The sequence below is a fragment of the Corvus cornix genome, chromosome 2, assembly GCF_000738735.6.
Source record: "Corvus cornix cornix isolate S_Up_H32 chromosome 2, ASM73873v5, whole genome shotgun sequence".
Classification (NCBI taxonomy): Eukaryota; Metazoa; Chordata; class Aves; order Passeriformes; family Corvidae; genus Corvus; species Corvus cornix.
Genome location: NC_046333.1, coordinates 50,593,790 through 50,621,545, shown reverse-complemented (window position 1 = coordinate 50,621,545; position 27,756 = coordinate 50,593,790). Strand labels below are relative to the sequence as shown.

Genomic DNA, 27,756 nt, shown 5'->3' with positions numbered 1-27,756 from the left:
GCTCCATATAGACACATAGCTTGACTGTATATGCCACAAAGAGGTAACCACACATGCTTCCTAAAATGAAGAAGAATTCAAAACATATGAATTCAATCAGGATAGAATATAAAAGAAAATGTAACAAAAGGACAACAGGAATCAACCCTAGATCCTTTGGTCAAGAAAACTAACTGAGGATTATTAATGGCTGTATTTTACTCAGTCAGTGGCTGAGTAAAATCTTGTCACAAGCTAAACTGATTCAGAATAGAAAGCTGAGAATTTGTCTGAAAAAAACCCCAAAAAACCTATTTCTTAAATGCTGTTTTAATACTCTATATATTGTTTTGATGCCTTTTCCTGGTCTTAAAATCAAGAGTCAAACACGGTTAGAAGGGAAAAGGGATTTTACCTTGGTATTTATTTTAAGGATCCTTAGGTGCACTACGTCCAGGTCAAATGCACCCCAACGCACACCGCAAAAATGCACACCCTGAAAGATCAGGTATAACATTATCGGTTTCACTAATTAGCATATCTATCAAAGATTCCCCAATGAGAGGCTCAAGTGAGCCCCCCTCCCCAAGGAACCTTCCCCTGGATGGTTCTATCTTAGTTTACAGAATGTGTTCTGGAGAGCACCTTGGGGTCTGGGGCACACTGATCCCTAGCTACGAAGCTTCTAAAATGTTTAGTCTCTCAGCTTGACAAACAAGCCCAAGAATGTAGGCAAAAAGAATACAGAAGTTGTAAAAAGGTATAACAGGGGTATGAAAGAAAAGGCAAAAAATCTTCGTGGCATCAATTTCAACAAAAAGTAGATTTGGATATACTTAAGTAAAGAATTGCATTAAAACTAACTGAATCATTACACATCACTTAAGATGCAGCATGCCTGAATTCTGGTTTGGAATTGTTTTGTCTATTCCTAATTTTAGAATTAACAATCCTTCCAGTTTTTATTATCATCTTGTTATTTCCCTTTTTCTTTCTTGATGTTATGGTGACTGAAAAATATGTGACTAGAAAATGGTAGCCTTTCATACTTCAATCCCCTGACTTCCCCTGGGGGAGTGGATTACTGCATCATAATACTGGTATCTTTTAGTTAATGCTGTGGGCTTCATTCAACTTCAAAGCAAAGATATTAAAGGCTCGTTTTCCACTACAAGGCAGGTGTATTTTTATTAGCTCTTTCTCAAAATTGCTATGACTTCACTTGTGGATACCCCGCCAACAGCCATTATTGAAAGTTGGACTATAATTGCTACGGAACATGCAACGTCTGAAGCACTAAACCAGCGTTACTGCAATCCTCCAACGATTGACTGAAACCAAGTGTTACATCATTAAAGCTGAATTACAACACACCCATGGCGTGTTTTCCATGTGTGCTATTTTAAACAATAGTAGAGAAAAACCTGGCTATAAATTCACAGATCCCAAATTTGTTCAAAATCCATGAACAATGAGGGCTGTCTGACAGGCTCTGTTGGCTCTATTTTAGTCAGAAATGTCACGCACCATAATTAAATGTCTGTTTGGCTTTTATTGGAGATGGAAATGCTAGCTTTAGTTATAAATTTAAACAACCTGTCACAAGGGGAGACTCCACATTTATATAGTTTAGGAAAGTTTAGCAATTGTAATTGCTCCAGGAAAGACAAATAAACTAATGGAAACTATTCTATTTTTTAATTGGCTTTGCATCAGAAAAAAAAAAAAAAAAGCTAATGGTATAATGGTATAGCTTTCATCTGGTTTGAACAGAGTTCTTTGCTTTGGTATACAGTTGGTGCACTAGTACTTTCCAATGCTTAATTTTCATGCAGAAATTAATTGAAGACTACAGTGATCACAACTTCTAGGTTAGGAGAAGATGCCACTGTGAAGCGGCAACAAAATACAATCAGTACTCCAGAAAAATGTTTAGGTCAATTCTGCACTGTTCACCCTGATGTTGTCCAAGTGGAAATATTTTGCCGTCACCTTGCTATGCAGAGACTATTATACTTTAAGCAAATCCTTCAATTTTTCTACTCAGCTTCAGAAATTTTACAGTGCCCAGATTCCAGTGGAAAATATTTGATCACTCATACGCTTGGATAGAAATGTGTCACCTGGAATAGAAATCAGGATAAACCTGCCAGCATCCTTATGCAGACAGGCTCTGCAAATACATACTAGGCAAGATCTCTGCCAAATAACTCGTGTCTGGCCAATACCGCCTTTCAAATAGTCTGTCAATGCCAGCTGCCAATAAAGATTCATTATACCACGTATAGTTAAATATTATTTTAGCTTTTGCATCTACAGTTTTAAACTTACACAGTAGCAATTCATTTGCTCTCCACATATTACCTGTCTGCAAGTTTCTGTGCAGTAGCCAATCACAATATTCATGCTTCTCACTAGCACCTAAACAATACACGTCTTTTACTTAAAATAGATCAGTCAGATGTAAACATTTCCAAATTCTGTTTTTCACTCACACACAAAGTATGTACTATAGCTATTTTAATAATATTTTAAATAGCAATATCAAATCCAAAACTTTACAGTAGATGTCATAATTATCTAAGACTTTCCTCACTGTGCTACTTTTCAAGAAGCTAATAATTTCTTCTGGGTTCTATCAACTACTGAAATGTAGGTCAGCATGTAATGTCTTCTACTCCTGAAAATGTATGCATATATTAAATTAATGCAAAAAAAACCCCAGTAGTGATCATAGTGAAAAAAATCATAGTGAAACTTTAGAGCCATTCCCTTAGGTGTGGAAGATCATCCAGAGTAGTCCCAAATCATAGAAAGAGTTAAAGTTGTCAAAAAATGAAAACATTTTCAAGGGGAGTGTGTACCACTTTCACCACAAATACTTGACTATGCATCTTCATTCTCTCTCTCTTAGAAAAAATCAATTAACCCAGACTATCTCACTTCAGGATGCTATTTACTTTTTCAAAATTGCACCAAACTTTCTGTTATGAAACTTCTTGAACATTTGTGTTGATTTTAACTTTAATTTTACCCATTTTCACCTATTAGAACTACATGAGAACAGTCCAGTGAATAGATATTAACTTTTGATTCCTAAAAACACGTGACAGAAATACCATTTACAATACTACTACTACTACTAACATTTTTTTTCATAACATTTTTTATTTACCTGATAAAACATGTTGGTTTCTCTCTTTCTTCCTTTCATTGTATTACATCCTTTCACACAACTTCATCACTATTTTTCTTCACTCCTTCCCATCATAGAGTCTTGCAGTGTCCTTATGTTTCACTAGCACTTCAGTTATCTGAAGTTCTCTCCTGAAACCTTTCTTTATTGTTGCTCATACATTACTTCAGATTTTCTATTGAATTAATTACTTCCTTCCTTCTGGAAATGTTTTTAAATACTAATTTAAATACTTATTTCAGAGAGCCCTTTTCCATATGAAGAGAGCTAATAACGTTTTGCACAGACTAAATGGAAGCATCTATATGTTTTTGCATGCACCAGTCAGAACAGTTAATGGCAAAGATTTAAACCCTATTTAGCACCCTCATCTTTAATTCTTCTGGCTATTGATATGTCATAAACATTGTTTACTGATTTCTCAACACTACTTCAGATCATTCCTGCTCCTGCAGAAGACATTGGTGGCTAAACAATCACTGTCTCACAGATTAATCCTCTCTGACAACAGTAAAGTCTGTTTGCAGTGCTAGAACACTCTACTGCTGTATGACCAGGAATCATATTTGGTCCCTGTTTCCAGAAAATTTAACTTTCATGTATTCAAAAAAACAAACAAAAAATAAGTCTCACCACCATGAATAAAGGGATAAATCTTTTCTTATGTTGTGTATCTGAACAGTTTTCTTTAATTAAATATATTTCTATCATTTTTGCTTTTATTCAAAATGATCTATTTGTAGATCTTGTATAAATAAAGTTTATTTTAAGCCATTATGAAGGGCTCAGTAACATCAAGTTTTTATGGCATCTTGTATAGCTCAGAAACACCATTCTTGTGCAAGCATTTTTCTTGTTCTGTGCTTCTCTAGATATTATTAATCCCAGCACAAATTCTATCATCTCTATGCAGATCCCACTCCTTTCTTCAGGTTTTATCCCCCTCACCCCACCAGAGAAATTCCATCCATCCCTGTATCATTGTGTGTTTGAATGCTAGCTTAGGTTAAATATACTTTAAATTATTTATCCCTGTATTTCCAAATAAATCTTACCTCCTTTTCCCATAATTCTAGATATCATCACTGTTTATATGTCATCTTCAAATTTCTCCTCTTCGCATATCCACATGCACAAATTCTTTTCTAACACACCAGAGATAATTAGTCTTATTCATTCATGCATCTAGGATTCTTATCTGGACTCTTGTCTTGTCATATCTCCAATGCAGCAATTCTCTCTGTCAAAACCTTTACACCTACTGAAATAAATGGGTCTTAGACTGTCCCTTTGGATAAGTAATTACCTTCTATGTATATTTCCATTAGCTCCCTTTTCAAAAGTAAGATAGTTTTCAACATTTTAAGGATCTTTTCAGCACATATCTCTCTTCCCTGAGCTATTTCTGGTATCTTTCTTGACGAACATGCTCAATTTTCAGAAAAATGCTTTGTGATTGGCCCTAATATTTATCTATTTTTATCTGCTGCCTTTCATCTCATGTTTACATAGCACACGCCTGGAAACAGGACTATTGCTTTGTTGTGGGACTTGACAGTACCTTGTACAACTCTTAGAATGCCTGGTTGCCAACTAGTTTGACTTCAGAGTCCATAAAGGAAATATTTATTCATAAGTAGCACATTGCAAGCAGTGAATGTAGTGATGAAGTGCTTTGCTACTTGCAGACCAGCCTCTCATTAGTACATTAAAATCCTAATTTACTACTGTAGAGTCAATGGACAACATGATGCTTCAGGACCTCCTTAATACAGCAAAGGTCAAAACCACGCAAATGTTTTAAATGAGATTCCTAAAGCACTAAATAAACAGTTGAAAAGTATTTTCCTCTTTAAATATCTTGAATAAGAAGTAATAAAAAATTTCATATTTGGAAGGCACTTTTTAAACCACATTGGTCAGAAGAACATCTTGGAGGCATTCCTCTTTGCATGTAATAAGACATGTAAGGCAAATATAATTGTTCGCCCTGCTGGAGAGATTTACTTACATTGATGACTCCACGTTTTTTTTCAATTATCTTATCAGGGAGAGTAAATAAAACTATGAAAGCAAGTAACTAAACTACCACATTTCATCTATTAACAAGGCAATCTATTCTTCTGGTCAGCAACATACTTCAAAGTGCATATTCAACCAGAATTTTTCAATTTTTTAGCTCCCATTAAAATAAAACAATCAGGTGCTTCACGTGTTTCATGTAATGCTAAGTGTTACTTTTAAATTAAGCAGTAAGAAAATGCTGGAGCTCCGGAGAGCTGGCATTACTTAAAAATTACTGTACATGAATAGGTACACGTGCATAATTATGTAATTGCACTTGATGGCAGCAATAGCACATAGAGAAGACTATTAATAGTATGCAAAATCTGCAGAAATCTCGTGAGGACAAATATCCTCCAGAAGTATGAAAAGGTGGCTCTTGGTACAGAATATATTTTAGTTTTACCTTTCAGTATGACGATTACCATGAAAGAAAGGATCAAAGGCAAATGGCACAGCTGGCAGCTTGAGAATAATTTAAGAGGTGTACTGGCAATAGCTTTTTGGTTTCAGTGAGATGGACTGCATTAGCTGTAATAGGGAAATGATGGTGGAGAAAAGTCATACAGCATTCTTGCCTGGCATTAGTACAACATTAGCTGAACCTGCAATTTTGATGACTTCATAAAAACTTCGAGGAAGAAAACTTATGCTAATGAGTATTAACAGTAGCAATGTCTCCTCTGTAATTTAGGACAGAAAATTCAACACCACATTTAGGCTTAAATCACAGATTCAGGAACTCATGACCACTGAGGAAATAAGGTTAGGATGTGCCTGTAAATCCAACCATGATTCCATGACCTTGTCACCAAATTACAAAGAGATAACCTGCCTGCAAGGACTTGTCTAAAGACTTTAGAAAGCAGGGCATCTGGGCTGGAGAGATGTCAAATAAGATAATTAATAACTGCACATAATGCCATACAAACCTAAGGTTCTTCTCTCATTTCCCACTCTCCTTGCAAAATTCGAGTTCTACAGTATTGTAGGGATGGGTCCACATAAGCAACTTCTAATCACTCAGATCCTTAACAAATGAAGTAATAACAGAGCCTGGGAGAATGTACATCCTCCCTGATTTCCATCTTTATCCTAACACTCTCCCAGACTGTTACAGGTACCCTTTGGACCAGGTGTGCCCTGCATGGAATGGGGAGCATCTGTGTTTGCCATCCCTCATGCCATTTCCTTTCTGCTACACTTTTAACCCATTCAAAAAATAATAATGTTGCATTTAATAATATACTTGATAGGCATCAATTTTCACATCCTTCTCCCAAAGGAGACCACACTTAGGACTAAAGACACAACTCCTGTCTGAGTTTCCTTCAAACAGCAGAATTTTGAAGGGTATCAAGCCTAGCTTGTTTCTTTGGAATTGAGCTAACAACATGATTCCCTTTCAACAACACTTTTCCAAAGATGATTTACATTCCAAAGACTCTGTCTAAGCCAAGAGGTGAACATTTTTCCACACATGTATAGTTCTGAAAATCAGAATCTCTACCACCAAATCTATTATGGGTTCTCTGAAATTATTGGCATATATGCCCAAATGGGCTTCTGTGTAGAGTTTATTAGTATGGATTACTACACAAAGCAAAATAAAACCATAAAGATCTTGCAATTTAGTCTCCAAAAAGATAAAAATAAAACAGTAGAGAATGCAAAATAGTTAGTTGGGCAGATTTTATTTGGACTGTCCAGGAAAAATGGACCAGTTTTGCCTGCATGCTGTTTTCACAGCTATTATTTCTGTTACTTTTGCAATCTGATGCTTTTGATTTTTATTTGATGCTAATAAGTTCTGAAAGCCAGAGAGCTTGCAAAGCCAAAAAAATAAACCTGGATCCACTAAAGAACCTGTTTTCTTCCTTCTTAACTCTCCATTAGCCAGGAGTTCACTGGAATGAGCAGATTTGATTCATTTAGTGGATTGAGACTTTTTATAAGAGCTTGGCAGAAATTAGCAATTATTTAGAAGGTGATAAATAGTCCAGTAAGAGACTTGAAAACATCAAGTTGTGATTGCACCAATTTATATAAAAATTAAAGCTATATAACAATATTGGTTCTATCACTATTCTTAACCAGAGTACTCTAGAATTCTTCATCTCTTTCAAGTGAGCTACCCTTGAGTAATGTATAATGACAGAAAGAAAATCAGAGTGTGAAAAAGCTGACCTGAATCCAAGGCGCTAATGTTCTACCAATACCCAGGACTGTGTTAAAACTAGACAGTGTTTGCTTTTTCAGATATCCAGTTTCCCTCTGCTAATGAAAAGCTCCTTACTTCCAACAGCAAGATCCTCAGATAGCCACTTAGATGAAACACCAATTATCTCTCTGTGCTCTTAGAAGTAGAGATGGGACAACTAAAACAAAGAATTTTTTTTCTTGAAATGTGTTATTTCAAGATCAGTGAACTCACAGCAAGTGGAAAATTTTGGACTTTATTTTAAACTGAGAAGTTTGAGTGAGATGCTTTTGTTTCAGACTATAATTTGTTCTGCTATTTGACTGTTCTGATTTTATAATAGTGAGGTGAAAAAAAAAAAAACAAAGTGAAATAAAAGTGTATCAACTCAGGTAGAATGAAAAATTCCAAGTACCCACCTCCAACCTCCCACCTGTTTGTGTTTGTCTTAACATTTTGTAAAAGAAGTTAAGAGATTTCCAATTTTTGTGGACCTCAAAATATTTTATAGGTTTTATTTTGATTTGGTTAGAAAACTAGAAAATAAAGTTTTCCCTAATCCTCTCCATTTTCCTTTACTATCTTTTTATTCCTCACACATAGGGGGAAAAAAAAGCAAAAGTAATAAAAGGGAAGAAAAGGAGTAAGGAGTACTGTATCCTCTTATTTAGAAAAGTCACAACTTCTTTTCAGTGCTTGTTAAAACATATCAAAGCATATGCCATGGTTTTTTTAGTGAACTGTACATTTTAGACTGCTATCCAGAGGGGGAGGCAAATTCTAGCAAGTTGTATGTAGCTTAATTTTTAAAATTTATGAAGCTCTTCTCAGCTGTTGGTATGTTGGTAACACATTTTTAGGTCCGATTCAGAAGTCTGACAGATGAATTCCTGCTTTTCACATGTTTTATGGTCTGAGGATGCAGTTTAATAAGCCTCAGATAACCCCAGGAGCTAATTACCATCCATGCACATAGTATGGAAGATACATTTGGAATGGATTCAGTTTTGGGCAACACCTTCATTAGAAGCAAAGATGGCTCAAAAAGATATTAGAATTTTACTCCTGAACACTTCTAATCTCGTGCTAGAATGTTCTCAGCTGAAAATGACAAAGAACTTAAAAAAATACATATACATAAAAAACCCCTGAGTTTTCTAAATAAGGCAACTGTTTAATAGGTTTCACTTCTAAGCCTGGAAAAAAAATTGACCAGGAATTCAACCATGATGATGGCAACTCTATTCACTGCTTACATAGTGAGCAGAAGTGGGACAGGCCCTTTTATGTATGCACAATGACAGGTATCTTCCCTAAAATGTTCTAAACTAACTAGGCTGGTCTCAAAAGGAAGTGGCAAGAGCTATGAAGTAGGTATAACACAATGCAGTTAATGGTCAGACTCTGCCTCTTAGCATCCTGCCTCACTACCACTTCTAGCTATTTCCTAGTATCTGACCACTCTTTGTAGGCAAACTACATGAAGCCAACAAGAGGAGAAATTAATAGATCTAGAGAGTTATATGCAGATGTGCAATGAGTGCAGGTAATAGCTAAGGACAAAATATAGCATCCCTTTCTCCATAAAACAAAATCTAGGATGTTCAAACTAAAACCAGGCATCTTCAACTGTATTAGCTTCCAATCAGCAAAATAAACAACCTATTCAAACATTTCATGGTTTCCACATGAAGATAAACCAAACAAATTCTGTCAGGACAGATGTGATCACTCCCAGACTCTATAGGGGGTTGCTGTATTATTTTCCCTTGGTTTCAAGTGATAACTAGAGCTTTACATTTACTTTTTTCTCATAACACCTATTTCCAACTTTTAAACATACAAAGTGTTTTGTGTGTTCTGCATTTGGTAATCAGTTGTTAAACACAGCATTTGCTAATCTTCTTTCATCAGGCAATTTTTATTTGGCATTGGCAGGAGAAGGAAATTTTAAAACATTCTCTTTGTGCTGCGTAATACCCAAATATAAAATCAAATATAGTAATGTTGCTTTCTCTGTATTCCCTTATTCCCTGACACTAAACATCATAGAAAACAGAACTTGTACAGGGGAATGATATAACAAGGCAGTAATAAAGAAAATAAATCACAGCAAAGATAATGGCTTGATTTTATCTTAGTTATCTGTTGCCCACTTTAGACAAAAGGCACTGGCTGGTTAGAATTTAGCATGGAATCGCCCAGATGTCATGAACTAGTTTTCAGTCTCTGTAGTTATTTCAGGTGCTGCTAGTAGAAAAACAGAGGTTCAACTTTTACTGTGCTTTTCTTTCTTTGTTGTTCACAAGAAGCTTCTGAAAAAATAGACTGAGCAAAAGATAGCATTTATGATTTTAAAAAAAAGTAATAAAACATATTATAGAACATTTTGAATTAATTTCTGCTTTCCTACACAAAGGTATTGATTTAGATTTCCATTGGACTAAATTAAAGTCCAAATCTGTGTGTCATACACAGACATTCTGGTGCAGAAATGTTAAGTTTTCATAGCTGCCATGCTCTGCTCACTATTACAGAAGTGGGGAGAGACATTTATGAGAAGAACAGTCTTATACTATTTCTCTTGCAAGATACAAATATTGAGTAACCCTGGACTGCATGTATTTTTTATATCTGGGATTTCTCTACTTAAACCGTACGAGACAGAAATATCCAAAATATTTTAAATAGTAGGTTGGTTCTTTGTGGTCACCTTGTATGTGCCAAATCCAGATCTTTTCCGCATCAGAAACAGCTTGTTTAATTAAAGCTTTTATTCTTAAAAGTTAATTCAATCCCTCTGCCTGTCATGTTGAAGATAAAATTCAAACTAAGTCATCTGCACTTATGGTCTTGGGAACACAGATACCTGCCTGGTAAATAGCTTTGGAGGTAAGCTACCTAGTTTTGGAAGGCAGTCTACTAATTTTGCATATCGGGCTGTGCTGACAAGTGTATGTATGTGGGTGAGCTTGATGGGCTAAAGACAGCCCAGAGAACGCACACATACTGGCCATGCACAGTGATGCTGGAAGGCTCCCCACTCAGGGGTGTTCTACATGGCTGGGGGATATCTTCTGCATTCCTCAGACTGCATCTTCTGCTTCTGTCCACACGACTTGTGTGGATGGGGAATCTCTGCAAGTAAGCCAATGTCTTGCATTCAGGACACACGAATTGCCCATCTTACCCTGCCTTTGACTCTAAGACATTGCAATGTACTTTACATGACACCTTTAAATCAACTCTGAAAGTAAAATTTACTTGAGTGTAAACTGATCAATAAGCAATAGCCCTGTCAAGAGTAGGAAACATGAGTCTTCCACATCTATGGAAAAAACAGGTATGAAACAAATTTATGTATTTGTGCATTAACAACAACAACAAAAAATCCTAGTTAATACTCTAACACTGCAACTACAGTTACACAGACAAACATCTACCCATGTGGAATATGTCAGTTGTCACTAGGGGCTAATATCAGTGAAGCAATTCGCTAGTATGGAGATCTCTATCATTATCCATGTGTTATTATGATGTGGAAAAGAATGCAGTTTGACTGGGTTTGTACCATTACTGGCTCATAGAAAAACTGTGCTTTGACGTACAAACCATATCCAATCCGTAACAAGATGTGTGAAACAGCACAGCTTCATTTTTGCTAAGACACCCTCAGATATACAAATGAACATTAATAATCTCATTGGCATGGCTGTCACCTTTAAAAAGCAAACACTGCATACAGCTACATGCCAATCACTAAGTGCTTTGGGCTACAAAGGGTTAGAAATAAACTTTATATCTGTGAGTGCGAGTGTTGACAGAAGAGAACACAAAATTTCAGTCAGTATAAGTGAACATGTATTTTCCATCTTCAGCGTACTACCTTTGCTTTATCTTTGACTGCATGCTTCTGATTTCTGTTAAGTATGACTACCTCGTCTTGTCAAACAATTAAAGTGACAAAAGTAATAGCAGATGCTTCTTTCATAGTCAAAACTACAGCAAGCAGACCATAGCTTGCATTTTATTACACCCGCTCTATACAGCTTAGTAATTGAAAGGTAATAGAAAAGATCCTGATAATAAACTGCCAGTTTACTTTTTTTTTTTCAGACAAAATAAATATATAACCCAATTCAGGCTTCATTTTAACAACACATTAGATGGTTTCCAACTTGTCTTGATTTTTGTTTTATTTTATGATTGTAAATAAACCCTGGAAAATTCCTTCCCCAATTTTACCACCTGAAACTGCAGCTGTTGGCTGACACTATCAAAGCCTCGCAATTCCGAACTCACGTGCAAATCTCATCAAGTGCAGACACTTCTAATTGATTCCAGAAGTTTTTCTTTTGCTAAGATCAGCGGGCAGAAGAAGAATAATGAGCAGCTTTTAAGCAGAGGGGGAAGGGTGTTGAGCTCAGGGAGTGGAGATTTTAAAAGCTCCAGCTCAACTGCTCTGCCAGAAATGCAGAGCAATTTTACGGTCAATTGGCCAGAGCATCTGGAACTATACATCATAGTCTTTAGTTGATGGTGGTGAAGTCGACTCTCAAACTGGCTAAGTCTAAAATCAGTAATGACTCTGCTGTCACACCTAAGTGGAAACTAACTTAATCTACTGCCAGATTTTACTGTGTCTTTTTCTAAGGGACATTATTCCCCTTAGGGCAGTTGTCAAGAATATTAAAAGTCCAGTCCCTAGGATACACTGCATGGCATAGCAAACTTTTTGAATGGAGCTAACATAGAAAAAACCGATTACAACGCGTGTTTGTTTAATTCCATGTGTGTTGACAAGGCTTTTTATCATAAGGCAGCAGAGTTTCCTTCCATCCCCAGTTTCATTTCTAAGATATATTTGAAATACACCAGCCAATCTAGTTAGGGCACAGCGACTGCATAAATGCTGAGGTCATAAATCATAGCACAGGGCATGGAGCTTTCACCTTAATGGAAACCAAATATGGGATACGCAGCTCTTTGAAATGTGGCACAGATGATCTTAACGAGGGACCAAGAAAAAATGCTACAGAGCAGAAAACTATCGTTGATGTGGAAATAAGTTCTTATGAGTAAATGTTTGTTTTATGTCTGTACTCATAAGTCAGTATTCCAACACTGGTAAATTATACTAAGAAACGAGGTAACAGCAACTCTTTGTACGATGAAAGGAGAAATAAGTAGTGTGATAATATATCACATTAAGAGGGACTTCTGTGGAACACAGGATACTGTGTAAATCAGTTCTTTAATAAAGAGATATTTTATATTTTATCCAGACCAATTAGATCCCATGTCCTAAGAAATACCAGAATTGCATCAGAGATGAGAGAAGCAGTCCATTTGGTACAGAATACTGTCTCCAAAAGTTTTTGGAACAGTTGCATCTACCAAGTTCAGATACTCTGGAGGAGTAAATAAGCAATTTGACCACAATAAAGCTCATTTCTACCTTAAGGGCTGAATTATACCCTGCAGCACAAGATTCTGTATATCTTCCAAAGCTGGTTATATTTCTAATGTACCACATGCCCACATAAAACAGAAAAGAAAACAAGTTATTAATTTAAAACATCACACATGTATAAAACCTCCCTTTTTCTCTCTTTTCCACCATGAAAGCTGCCCTAGATTTTTGTCCTTCCTACCTGTAAATTAATACATGCCAGCCAACACGCTCATAGCCAGGCAGATCATTAAGTTGCAATGCTGAAGTCAGGGTGAAAAGATTTACTCTCAGATACAATACCTTAGCTGCAACAAGGATAAAAGATACACACATTAAGACAGACATCTATTTCCTCCTCCCTCTTCCTCACTCCTAGCCCGTTAGTTTAAGAGTCTGAGTTGCAGCTACTATGAGAGTTGGTGAAAATATTTAAAACAAGAGTTCCAACAACATGTCAATGGCTCTCATTTCTACTTGCTCCTCATTAGTACTACTGTCAAATAACAGCCAGTGCTTGACCAAATTCAGCTCATGGAATATGCTGGCTGATGCCAAACCAGAGCAGTTGGATGGAAACACTTTAAAGAGGTGGACCATCATCACAGATTTATTTTTACATATCATGCCTGCTGAACCGTCACATAACTGAACACACAAGCAATGTTTTCTGCTACCTCCAGGTGGTTAGGGGGCTCCAGGCCCAGTCTGACAGAAAATGATTTGGCTTTAGTAATACACACAATCATCACATTACACAGGCATGAAGTAATCAGCCTAAAGAAAGCTAACTAGTATAGGATGTGGCAGCACACATTCTCAAAACACACCAGCTCTTCAAGCCAGTCAAATATATTCCCTGTCATCAAGGTTTTCAATGACCTCCACCCAAGAAATAATTTTCTTAAGATCTAAAAATTTCCTCATATATCAGTACTTTTTTTCTTAAATAAACAAACAAAACATAAAACCTCAAACAAAGAAACAACAACAAAAACATCCACACTCCCTCCCCCCTCTACATTCAGCTAATCATCCATATGAAATACATACAGGAAAAGGAACAGAAAATGCATGCTGAGGAATGTACACGGTTCCACCTCCTACATTACTTTTGTAATGATGATAGCTTCAAATTATTTTCTTATTTGGAGAAGAAAAGGACACTGCAAGAGATCCCCATGAGTATATCATAGAATGAATTCAAATACAACAGCAGGAAGGACAATATATTTAAATGATCAGAAAAATAACATAATTTTCATAAGGAACCAAATCTGGTAACACACAACTTCAAAGTATGGATGGAGCCAATGCTGTCTTTATTTGACTGCAGACACAGAAAACAACATATTAAGATTGCAGCTTTAGCAAAAGCAGAAGTCTTGCTTTCTTTCTTACACACCTATAGCATCATTTTACTTCCTCCTTCCTTGAGCCTTAGCATTAAGAAACTTTCTTGCTCCACAGCAAGTTGCATCACTTACCTGAAGAAAAATCTTTGTCTGGCTAAGTCAGCCCAACCAGCTAAGCCAGTTAGCAGGGCAGCAAGGAGGGTAAGAGGACAGAGCCAGAGAGCAGGACGGTTCCTTCTGCTCAAATTGAGATCTTCAGCTGCTTTTTTCATGCCCACCTGAGCTAATCTAATGGCAAAGTGGGAAAGGCTTGCTTCTTGTTTCCTCTGCTCTTCTCCCTTCTCTCACTGACGCCCTAGTTTTCTCTCATTTCTTTTGTATTTCCCATCAAGATTCCCCCCAGAAGGCATTCCTCGCAGTAATTCTGATAACTGTTAAGCCTTCTTATGAGCCAAACACAATCACTTACAGTTTAAAGCACGTATTTTTGCTAGTTAAAATGCTCTGCAAATAGCATGGCAAAGATTAGAAATCTTATTTACTGGTTCTAAAGTAGTCTTGAGAAATAGGAACATATGAAACATAGTAGCAGAAAAACCCCACATATATCAAAAATAGTTGCACACTTTTCCACTAATGATTGAACATGCTGTTGGTAAAATCAGTCTCGCACTTATCTGCTGCAATGTGCACCATTAACTTAAAAATTCTGGGACAGAATTGTTTGTTAAATTCTACAAACACTTCTTCATCCCTAAGTAATTATGCCCTTGAAGGCATAATTTATAGGAAAAGTCAACATAAACTCTTTTACATGATGTGCTCTCATTCTTGAACACCGGATTACTAAAGAATTGTTAATTTGGTAACACATAAGGATGAAGATGTAAACAGAACATTTTTGAGTATATTACAGGTTATGATTACTAGAAATATTAGATTAAAAGATTAAAGTCAGCTCAATCTAGTTATATGCTGAAGAGGGGATACTTAGATGAGGAAAACAAAATTACCAGGTCAATATTGAGATAAAACATTGATGTTTGAAGACTTTTCAACATGAATTAACAAATCTCCAGCAACCTCTGAGATTTTTTTTTTAACATAGATTCCATTAGACCCATAAGAACACGCCGACCATGACTCCAGAAATTGTATAATGCATTGGGAGCAAAAGTGGATCATTTATTTTATAAGTGGGTCATTTATTTTAAAATGGGGAACACTTTGAAGTTCATCACAAGTATTCAAACAAAAAGGAAAACATTTTTTATTATAAAGGTGGTGAAGCGCTGGAACAAATTGTTCAGAGAGGTGTTAGATGCCTCATCCCTGGAAATTTTCAAGATCTGGTTGATCGGGGCTCAGAGCAACCTGATGCAGTTGAAGATGTCCCTGCTCATTGCAGGGGATTGGACAAGAGGACATTTTTACTTCCAACCCAAAATATTCTACCATTCTATGATTCTATGATTACAAAAGCTATTAAAATCACCAAATTGTGGATTTGTGATAAAATGTCTAGTGTGGAAATACTGGCATCACTAGGAAGAATTATCTATTCTGGCCTGCCCAAGAGCAAATTATTTGAATGACACCTATTTTTTCAGTATTTTCAAAGAAAAATTGTGAGCAAGGTACTCCTGTCTCTTGTTAAAAATGGACTACATAGTTTCAAACAAAGTACTAAAAAAAGAACAAAAAAGAACTGTAATATGAAGGAGAAAAAAAACAAAAGGAAGAAAGAACAGGAAAATTCAGTAGAGAAGAACTCAAGATGGCAATAAAGTAATTTTTTTAATGACAGAAATATGTAAAGAACAGAGCAAGAACCACTTCATTTTGTTATCCTCTTCATGAAAGAATAGGAAGCTATAGAATTCCCTATAAAAATAGGAATAATAATCAAATAATTTTACTTTACTCATTTCTTAGTAAGAGACAATTTTACATATGCACACAGAACTCTGCAAGGCAGATATTAAGGGTGTATATTATGACAAAATTCTCCCAGAATTTAGTTAGCATACCCAAATAATTCAAGTCTGAAAGCTATGTCTCAAGGGCAAGATAATTAGTTCCAAAATTTTAGAATTTGTCACTTCAAGTCTTTCTACTATATTAGGCTACTCAGAAAATTATACAAACATTTTCCAAATTATATTTAAGCAAACCCCTTAAAATACCTGATGAGTTCTTGCGGACTCTTATTAAATGAATTCAAGAACAGTTAGATTTATACACCAAAGCTTTGACAATGTAACAATGTGGGGCAGGGGGAAGCACAGAATTAAACAACTCTCAATTAGTGGCATTTATCTAGCTTTAAATATTGTCTACTAGTTATTGATTTCCAACACAGGCAGAAAAAAAGAACAGAAAAACCTCCCAGACCCACAGTAGCAGTAGATTTTTCTCATTTTTCTAATTCTTTTTCCCTTAGAAAAGCAGAAGAAGCAAGGCCACTACTAGAAACCGCCAACTGGGAAAGATGCTATAAATTTTGCATATGTTTGAAGTCAAAGGAACCATTTTGAACTTGTTTGAGTCTCAGTTCCTACTGTTTTATTTGAGTTTTTTTCTGATTTTAAGCCAAAGAGTAACTTTCTGATGAGGTTCTATTAATCCAGCCACCCATTCATACCCTTGCTGGTTATGAATAACCAGTCTTTTCTGGTAACCAACAGTAGGTAGCCTGGTACTGTTATTTAGATAGGAATAATATCAGTGACTATTGTTATTTTATTGTGGTAATATTAAAAGAGACATGAACTACCAACTGTATGGAAAAGAAAAGGAAAATAATAAAAAGCAAAAGGCATGAACAGGATAAAAGTGCTAAGAACACGAAAGTAGCCATACGTAATCAGACCATAGGTCTATTGAGTCCTGCATCCACTCCTTGTCAATGATGAAAAGTCTGTTTCTGAGGCACAGGATTAGTACAGAGCAAATATTTTATATTTAAGTCTTCCAGCCTCCAAGCATTTTCTGATTTCTCCCATAAAAGGGGAATTAAACAATTCAAATTCAGCAATGCATTACTATTATTCACTTCAAAGCATGTGGCCACAAGTAAATTATTTTTGCAGGGAGTGGTAAATGCTCTCCTTCATAACCTATTTTTCAAGGAAAACAGGCATCTCCATAGCAAACCTGAATAGTTTTCTTACAAAATAATCATAAAACATGAAAAACAAAGAGATAAGAAAAAAAAATACTCTATTCAAATAGCATAATGAAAAATAAGAAAGCAAAATGTAAATGTTCAGTGTTTCTGCTTTTTTGTAAAAAGATAAAAAATCTAGAGTAATCAGCATAGATATTTTAAAATAAATGTCTTACCTCATATGCATAGCCCAAGACTGAAAACTGACTCCTGAAGTAGCCAAGTTTGTAAACACCTATGAAGACTAAACAGCGGATCATTTCCAAAATTCCTGCTTTGGACCTAGAAAAGGGAATAAATTCAGATTAACATCCAATCTTTTCTTCTTTTCTAAGTTCAGTGAAAAGGAGAAAATAGAATTAGTCTGTGATGTCCTGCACTTACATCAAGTCATCTTTCTTAACCTTATAGTTAGGTTTTTATAGTATACACCTTACATAGACTTGTAACACTGAATTTGCTGCTGGTGAGAATACACATACTTGCAAAATATATTTGAACTCACACAGATGGGGCTGTATATATAGTTACTGTCTTTTGATCTCAAAAATTACCACAACAAAATTCTGAAAAGTAGTTCAGAATCATTTCAACAGTCTACTTCTGTAAATTTTTACTAATTCCTCTTTATTAACTCCCTAGAGTTATTCACATCTGGCATGTTGACAGATTTTTACCTATCCTGAATTAAATAGTTCAGTCTATAAAAGTGAAAGGTATTCCTTTCTGAAAACATAATGAACAGCAGGTGCAAAGCAGTACTGGCAACTCAGTCTCAAAGGAAACTTCCACATTTCTTCTCTGGCAGGGCAAATAACTTCTTCGTAAGAAACTCTGGATGCAACTTACTCTTCTTTAGGGCCACAGTGCTCGTATGGACTACTTCATAATGTATCTCACTGGCCTGGTGTATTCAAGACTCAATTTCATTTGAAGCCATACTGATTAAGTTTAGCCTTAAGCCTACACCATCTTTCACATGATTTTGAGCCTACTCTGAGCTACACTGTGTGCTCTTCATATATCATCACTGTATCTGGCACCTATGGTGTGCTACACAGGGCTGGCACAATATGGTTGCAGTCTGACCTTGAACAGCCTCGGGACAGCTGGCAGGTCCCACTCACCTGCCAGTGTTCCAAACCCAGAGGAGAGAACCCAATAAATGCAAGCACAAAGGGAGACATGACAAACCCATCCCAGAACTTTTCTGCAAGGAACAATATAGATGTAGTCACTACTTGCTATGGGAACACTCCTGGATTTAGGTGCCAGGTAGTCATGTGTTATTTTCCAGTCAACAGACAGCCACAGGTGGGTCTGGGTATCTATATTTATTTATCGATATAATTTCTGGGATTTACATATAATTATAAATAATCCATAACGAAAGAAGAAAAAAACCCACATATTTTGTATCTTACTTGTTCTCCATAAGTAGTCCAAAAGATGACAGGGACAGAATGATAAAGCCAATTCTCAGGAGAACTGTTCCCTGTGATAGCATCTGTTAAAAGGCAGACAAAGAATTCATTTGGAGTAATTTTCTGGAGAAAATGGAGTTTTTATGGAACAGTAGCTTCAACTTCCTCAGTCAGTAATGCTAGTGTCCCCTTTTAAAGTAATTTGCTACTTTAAGTTTTACAAAAAAATATCTGCTCTGGATAGCACACATACTTGGAGTAACCACCTTCATAGTCGTTTCCTGGATGCTGTATTTCCAAAACAACATTAATGTTATTCCCTTCTGTCCTATGTGGTTTTTTTCCCAAAGTTATTGATTTCCTTTTGACTCTACTCAAGAGGGAAGAAATGTATTTCTAGATAAAAATCACAGCAGCCCTGCTCTTTTAATTTCATCATATGTTACCAGGTCTTTACAATAGTCATCTTTGAATCCCAATAGACACAAAAGCCAATGTACTGGTGAGAATAACAACTCACATGACATGATCATATTTAAGAAGAAACAAAATGAGTGTTTTCCCTGCATGATAACTCAATGCTTAGTTCCTAAATTAGCAAAACTTTTTAGCTCCTATCATTAATTTCAATCAGACCTAAAACACTTTTAAAAATAAACATGTGCACGAGTACTTGAAAGAATAGCAGCATGAGGACTTCCGTCCTTAAAATTTACATCAAAATTACATTAAAAAAAATCCAGGAAAACAGAAATTATTTTGATTGTACAGTTTGAATTTTTAAAATTTATTAAATATTTATTTTGTATTCTACAAAGCTGCCTTTGAAAATCAAATATTTAATCAGTATTCTTTTTCCCTCCCTGATTTTGTTTCAAATATTAGTTTTGAAAAGCTTTCGTTTTTTTCATTAAAACAAAAACAAAACAAAAGTATTGGATCTGACTGAGTTATAGAAATCCTTTCTTGCTTCAACAGCAAAACAGTTTATGAACAGCATCCTGCACTTCAATTGCAGCCATTGGAAAAAAAAAACCTCCATGAATGTCTGCCCTGATTTCAATAAATCCCATTCAGTGACATGCCCAACTTCCTTCGGTCGTGGCCCCAACCCCTCAAAGAGATCTAAGGTAAGTATCTGTGAGCATGGGAGGCCACAGGAGGATATTCTCAAGTTTTACAGCTGTGTGAACTTAGAGTGCCCATGTTTGCAAAACACATCAAACCACACACTCAGTCTGGGCGGGTTTCTGTTGTTTTCCTGAAGCATCACAAACACCTACTTAGATATCCTCAACAGTTATTGAACAAAGAAAACTCAATCCCAGAAATGAGCAAGCTAAACAGCAGCCTCACCAGTTTACAAGCCAGAACACAATTCTTACAAATGACACCTGTCAAGCCAATCTGTTGCACAGATTTGTACCAGGTGAGAATCAAACTTACTACTGCATTTCTACATTACCAATCTGTTCCATTTCTCCTTATGATAAACTTTCCATTGTTAGCAATAGCAAGAGTTTGTTTTGAAGTGACATAATGTTTGGACAGAGCTTTTTTATAAAAATCAGGCATGGACTCTATTTGAATTTAATTAAATGAGGAGTTCTTTAACTGCTCATCTACCCATACTGAGTTCAACTCCCTCTTCAGCTTCCTGTACAAACTGAGTCATACAAAAATTCAAGAAGTAAGCAAAGAAAAATATGATTTGGCACAAGCATAATGGAACTCACCCATAAATTTCTTAGAAATGCTTTGATAGGCTTTTCAATGATTGTTACTTGTCAAATAAAGGAGTTTTCCAGGGAATGAGGACTGAAATTCAAGACTTTTCTCCCTAAAGACTGTCCTCACTTTTAAGTTGAAAAATTAAACTTTTTTTTAACCTACTCATTCTTGCCAGGTGGGTCTGATTTTTCTTTGTTTCCAGTGTGATGCACCAGGTTCTGCAGACTGCCTTAAAAATGCTCCCAGAGTGGTAGAGCACTATTCTGAGAAAAGGAGAGCAAGATTTTTTATCTTCTTAGGCAGGAAAGAGAACTGAACATCAAATCCAGATTTCCATCAAGTCAGAGAATTGCTACATTACAATATATGGTTAAAATCACACTTGGTGGAAAATGAATGAAACTGCGATGGTTTTCATACAGGTGCTAATACTTGTCTTCAGGAAGGATCCAACAGTACATGCTATGAATGAGCAAGGGTGCCCCCAGTTTCCAGTTTTAAAGAGCAGCATGATTTCAAACTTTTCTGCCTTTGCAGTGTTCCCAAGCTGGCTAGCTAGTCCCAGGCATCGGGATTTCCTTGCAACTCCAGCTGCAGAAAACTGAGATGCTGATTCATTCTACCTGCCTTTAAGTACCTTCACTGAAGTGCCTGAAAATCTGTTATTAACCCAATCTTTTGCTGAAATTCATGGAGACAGCATGTTGGGAATGTGGGAATAGCCCAAGCAGTTTGGGAATTCCATTTCTTGCCATTAGCTAGACTGCAAGCCTAAAGCCTAAATTTGGTATTGCATTAAGAGTTGGATTTGAGCAAATGATGGAAACACTTCCCAAAAAGCAGACAATTTGGGGTCAAATTTTAGTGGTAGTTTTACCTATAACTTCTATCAAGGACTTTTTTCTTGGCACAAAGATATATTTTATTTTACATTTCCAGAAGAACAGGAAAAAAAATTAAAATTATTCCCTACATTTATCTAACACAGAAGAATAAAGCACAGATTAAGAACTTGAAAGGAAATTAATAAATTTCAGATCAGTTATAAACATGGAGTTCCAGCAAAAAAATGGGAATAGAAATACATTTTAATGTTTGTTTGTAAACCAGAAGAACTGAAGCACCCTTATGATTTTTTAAAAAATCAAACTCAAATGTAAACAAGCCTTTAAGTGGTTAAAATGCTACATGAGGTTCTTTGGCATAGTAACTACCTAAGCCAGGTGTGATCATATTTTACAGATTTGTTTTTTCAGGCCAATTTCCATTTCTCTTCATACATACTCCTACTTGAACCATACTATTTTGAACACCAGCTATTTGTAAAACTCCTTATGGTCAATACCCGCTGTGGCTTAGAATGTGAAGGACTGGAGGACTCTAAAGCACAACCTGCAGATCCTGATTAATTTTAAATTGGCACTATCATCAGATTCACACAAAATCATGGCACTGTAATGCCTGAGCATAGAGTGGCAGCTTTCCACTTCCCAAAACATCATCTTTTGGAGTAGTGAAGGGTGAGACAAAAAGCCTTACTGGGAACCACGAAGGCAGAAGGTGTAAGTTACCCTTCACCGTAGGTACATGCACCACATTCACATACAACAAAAAAACCCTGTTCCCTCATTTGTACTCCTAGTCAAGGATTACTGAGAAATTTTCAGCAAAATACACCAAGATGCAACTGGGAATAATAGGTTTTAGAAAATCAGCCATATAGCATAAATTTTACCACTGTTAGTTTTCTTCCCTAACTTTCTCTTACAGTTCCAGTGGTATATGCTGCCTTGATTCTTTTATTTGCTTTCAAACATGTATCACCCTATGAAGTGGATGCTGGCAGCTGAGGCATCCATTTTCTAGGCATTACTCTACCAAAATCAACAAAATAGTCAGTGGGTTATATCACTAAACTAACATCATATATTAAATCTATGCACTGCAAGCAGCAGTGTGAAAAGAATGTGCCTTTTACACCTTCATTAGTGTTAGCATCCTTGTTCCACTTAAACATATGCATGGATGTATATATAAAATAAATGAATATTTATATACTGGAGTATTTGTATAAACAGAGAAGCATGTGGGACCACAGCAGGTTCCCCAATTACAAGTCAGCCACAACTTTGCAATGTGGTTATTGGCTGCAATCAAACAGAAAAAAATATTTCTGTTGGATTTTCATTTCATTCAAAGCTTTAAAAATATCTTTGAGCCTTAAAAAAGGAGGGGGAAGGGGATTATTGAATTTAGTAAGAGGTTTACATGGCTTTGTAATTAACAGAATGCCGTAGCATTATTATTTCATGGTTTTTTTAGTAATGAAAAAATAATTAATTTAAACAAAGGAAATGTTCTTCCAAACCTGTATTTAGATGAGCATTGAAATATTCCAAATTGACTTTTATATTGCAAAGAAACAGGTTTTCTATTCCTTTTGAAGAATAACATGGATGCATTTTCTCATTCTGATTTGTCCAGTGGTTCAAAAGAACTGCTAGGAATGATGCCAGCATGTTTCCTAAGTTAACAGATGCCCTGCTCTCATACATCAGACACTTTCAACATTCAAGTTAGGAACGCTAATACAATGCTATGAATTTTCTGCTGTTAGGTGTCTTTGGCTGTATGAATTTATTTTAACTTAGAATTCCTAGAAAAAATTGTAAATTCTTAGCAATATTGCATACACACTACTTGGTGATGCCCTACTTAATGGATACATTAAATGTGTTCTTAACTTTCAAGAGATCTATCTTACCCCTTACTAATTTTCATCTAATTGAAACTGCTCACTTATTCATGTAATTATATGCACAGTAAAAGTTATAGTATCTATCAACAATAAAAAAAGACACTGCAAAATGTGTTTAAGGTGCACTTCACTTCAATTTATATGATACCTGCAGTTCTGGAGCTATGAGAGTTTTGCTTTGAATGTGCTGCAGTTTTACACTCCTAGCACTCTCTCTGGGACTGATCCAAATCCCATTTCTTCAATGAGCTTTGGATCAGATCTAGATGTGCAGAGCTCAGAAAGCAATTTTTATTCACTAGATGTAGTGCAGACCACTATACAGAAAACAAACACTGTATGCTCTCTCCTGTGGAAAATATATATTTTTTCTTTCCTGTTTTGCTCTTTTCATAAGTTAAATGTAGGTCATTCAGACAGAAGGTATATGGTTGCTCTTTACGAATAGAGAAATTTAACACTTCTACAGGGCGCGAGACCAAACACTGAGCAACTGTAATCACTTGAGAAATGTAATAGCTGTGTGCTGTGTCTTACGGCTGTTATGAAATGGAACTTATACCTAAAGATGAGGAAAACAGTTAGTTTTCTCCATTTATGGAGCTATGCCACAGTTATGACATAATTCATAGCCAGACAGAACGTTCCAGTTGTATCCATAGACATTTCATAATTCAGTGTAGTGGAAAACTGATATTGAAGGAAGATTTTTGCCAAGTAAAGTTATTCATACACAAGCTTCCTTCTCATGACAGCTTCCCCACTGTGCTGCAGAGCGATGCTGGAACTCTGCCTTGGGACCAGCACTTTCTACACCCACACTGAAGGTTTATGTCCTGAGACGAGGTGCTTCCAGGCCCTGTACTCTCCTTCTTATCCTACCTTATTACCCTGCAGTTTTGTGCAGAGAATTTTATAGTTGCTTTTCTACAGTAAGTTCATAAATAGTGGATCTTCAGGATGTTTCCTCCATGACTGAAAGAATTTAATGATTATCTGGAGTTTGAGTGCCTTTTTCAACTTTCTTTATTATTTATTCTTAAACAGCTGCAGTTACCAGCAGATAAAATAATTTGGACCATCCATTTTTCCTTCCAGGACCAGAAAAAGGCCAAAAGAAAAAACAATAAAACAGGAAAAAATCAGACTCCTTAATTCTTGCTGCTAAAAGCAACAACAAAGTAAAAACCAAACCAAAACCCAACAGCAGAACGAAACAAATGAAAAAAACTCAAACACAGAGTTTGATTCCTATGCAAATGTATGTAGGAATCTAGAAGTGGATCTGGACAACCCTGCAGAGGTTTTTCTCAATATAAGAACATTGGCAATCATGTATATATAATATACTGTTTCACTTGTATATTTTGGAGGCATTTATTCTTAGCCTAGGCTTAATTTCCTGTCCCTAGAACAGACTAAGCCTCAGATGACCTAGTAATCTCCTAATTCCCCGCAACTGCAGAGGCAAACAGGGCATGTAGAATAACTCCATACTAATCAGAAGAGTATGCCTTTTGTATCATACCAGGAATGCTACGTACTGCAGTGTCCAATGAGGTGGGCAGGGGACTGTGACCGCTGTTGGCCAAGGGTTGGAAATTGCCAGGTGAGCATGCCAGGACAAGGCAGGCCCACAGGAGGGCAGAGGCTGAAGAACCCAAGGGGCCCCCGGCATGCTTACAGCCTGCTACGGCAACATGGGTGACACAAACTCAACAAGAACACTGCTGTTTAGGGAGGTCTTAGAAAGGGTTTATGAAGAAGACCAAAGGGCATTTTATCAAAATAATAGACTTTTGCAGTGTTCTGGTATGTCTTGAGAGGTGTTTCACATTCTGCTTCATAACAAGAAAATTTTAGCTTTAGTACATGAGGGAAAGTTATAAAGGAAGAAGAAAAAAAAGGAGCTTGGAAGGATGTGAAACCTTAGAAACAGTTAATGTCTCCCTTCTTGTAGGTGGACATGGCCTTGTAGTTCACCTTCAGAGGCTGCCAGGTATCCACAGAGGAACCAGTTACCACAGAGATCCCATCAGCCCAAACCCATGGTCATAAATTCATGCTTCTCCTTGCTGTATTTCTATCAATGCTGTTGTATATTGGAGACTGGAAGAAGGATTTGCCCTGACTTTGTTCTCCTCCAATTCTAAACTCATGCTGACACCAACGTTCCCAACTGCAAGCACTGAAAGACCATTGCAATCTTCCTTCTAAAGCCTGGGCATCCAATGGTATGACCAACCTTGACGTCTTAAAACCTACAGAGTTTCAAGCCTCATGAGGTTCTAAAAACTGAAGCAGACACATACATCTTCTAGGCAAATTATTTATATTATGTAAATAACTGATACGGTTATTAAAAACTGTTTACTAAACAATATCAAACATTATATATTTAATAGCATGGAATTATATATTTAGCCATTTATGTTGATTCTTTTTACAGAATCTAGTTATTAATAGTTCAAGTAAGATATGAGTCAGCTATAGAGCCTCTGCTCAATGCTTTAATATTTAAACATGTGGTGTGTCATTGCTCTTAGCAGGAGGTATTATTTCATAAAGGAAGGAATTACTTACACTTACAGAAGCAAGAAGTTCGGTGTACAAGTCCACTATTATAGCAAAATGTACAAGTGCATAGCAATTACAATAAGCTGGTACAGGTGGATTGAAGGGAACTTCTTTTCCAGTGATCTGTATAAAGCAAAACAGACACTTGCCTTCAAGAGTGACCTGCTATGGCCTGCTGCTCCTTAATATTCTTTACACTTACAAAAAGGGAGACAGATAATTGAAGAAAGATAATCTGCTGTCAAACTTATGTACTACCTAGTCTGAGACAGAGTTTAACTCTGTGTGTTTGTGCGTGTCCACATCAGAAAAAAAAGAGAAATTATTATATTCCATAGAAAATTTTTGAAATCTCTTCAGGAAATGAATAATGAAAAAATAAATTAAAAATATGTTTTTTCCTTCAAATAAAAAGGAAAAAAACCCCACAGCTAAAACATTCATTTCCTTCAGTTTCTTTTCCCATTTCATCTTCCCCTATGCTTTATGACTGCTAATTTGCTAATTTAAAATAGCATGTGTAGAGTTTTTAACGTTGATCCAGTAGCATTAAGAGGTCCAAGTAAATTACACACAACTGAAAGCCTGTGCATGTTCTATTTACCACCGGGATTTCCTCAGGAAGGCCAAGTCTAGGTTTGCCTGGTCCCCAGCCTGGCCCTTTGAATATGACAGAAAGCTTATTGCAGAATCCAGGTGTGGCCCAAAACGTGTTCCAAATATGAGCCAAGGGACGTAACTGGGAAAAAAAGAGTAAGTAATTTTTCACTGTTAGCAAAATAAAAGATTAATAAAACATTATATTTTATTCATTTTTAACTTTCAAATAAATTATTTTTCAAACTCTGTAAAGAGAATAAATTAGAAATAGATGAAGACAGTTCAGAAAACCTGGCTGAAATAGGCAAAAGTCATATGAAGCCCTTGGTTAATTTGGTGAGGATTACAATGACTTCTGCTCAGAGGAAAATCTGTTCTTCCATCTGTGTCTCCTGTAATCACTCCAGAGTATTTAGTGGTATATTGTATAGCTATATTTATGCTATATGATTTGGTTACTGGGATCTTGACACAACATACTCTCAATAACTAAAGTACTTTGTATCTGAATGAAATGGATATAATTGCACATCCTCTCACTTTCCAGCCCTGACAGCCCTGACAGCCCTGACAGCAGAATTTCTCATTCTTTGAGATCCCTCCTTGGATGAACAGTCATGAAAAGCAAGTACGGACTCCACCACTTCTCATGTTTTTGCAGAGAATTTTTATCTAGCTTAAGTTAAACCTGGACCAATAAATCTAAGAAGCACCACACTAATTACTTTTCTTTTTTTTTTAAATATATACTTTTGTCTGTGCTTCACTGCGTATTGCACTGCATATTGCAAAACAGATCTCACTCAGTCCAACACCTTATACATCACTGTTCTAATCAGTTTTTCATTTTACTGTTTTGTATTTTCATGATTACTACAAACTCTGCATATACTCAGTGCAGCAAGTGGAAATGGCTGTCTCAGAATGAAATACTGAAGAAATTGTAGATAAAGTAATTGACTGGTCAGGAATGCAAGGATGGCCTCAACTGTGCCTAACAGAGGGGTTTCTTTTGAATATGACTGAATGTTGAAGATATCACAGTCAGTGACACAAACTATAGCACCTGGAGCATGATGGGATCAAACGAATTTACTGGATGTGTTAAGCCATACACAACTTTTTCATCTTCGGCCTCAAATGTTCCTGATGGAAGAAGAAAACAAAAGAATGACAAACAATCAAATTCAAACGTATACATATTTTTGCCACACTGACCAAACATGACAGAGAACACCTTCTGTAACTTAC

The 27,756-nt window shown here is 36.2% G+C and overlaps 1 protein-coding gene across 4 annotated transcripts in view; it reads right to left on the bottom strand.

Moving 5' to 3' along the window:
• The window catches only part of AGMO (alkylglycerol monooxygenase), a 192,950-nt gene that overhangs the window by 62,248 nt on the left and 102,946 nt on the right, over positions 1-27,756 (bottom strand). For 3 of the 4 annotated variants that reach the window (XM_010399095.3, XM_010399096.3, XM_019285767.2), the window contains exons 8-12: positions 27,572-27,651; positions 26,510-26,644; positions 25,912-26,028; positions 18,840-18,922; positions 17,592-17,697 (exon numbers count right to left, since the gene is read on the bottom strand). In XM_010399095.3, coding sequence (XP_010397397.1) covers positions 17,592-17,697; positions 18,840-18,922; positions 25,912-26,028; positions 26,510-26,644; positions 27,572-27,651 — 521 coding nt within the window. The remainder of the gene's footprint in view (positions 1-17,591; positions 17,698-18,839; positions 18,923-25,911; positions 26,029-26,509; positions 26,645-27,571; positions 27,652-27,756) is intronic. The other variant, XM_019285765.2, reaches the window with a different exon arrangement.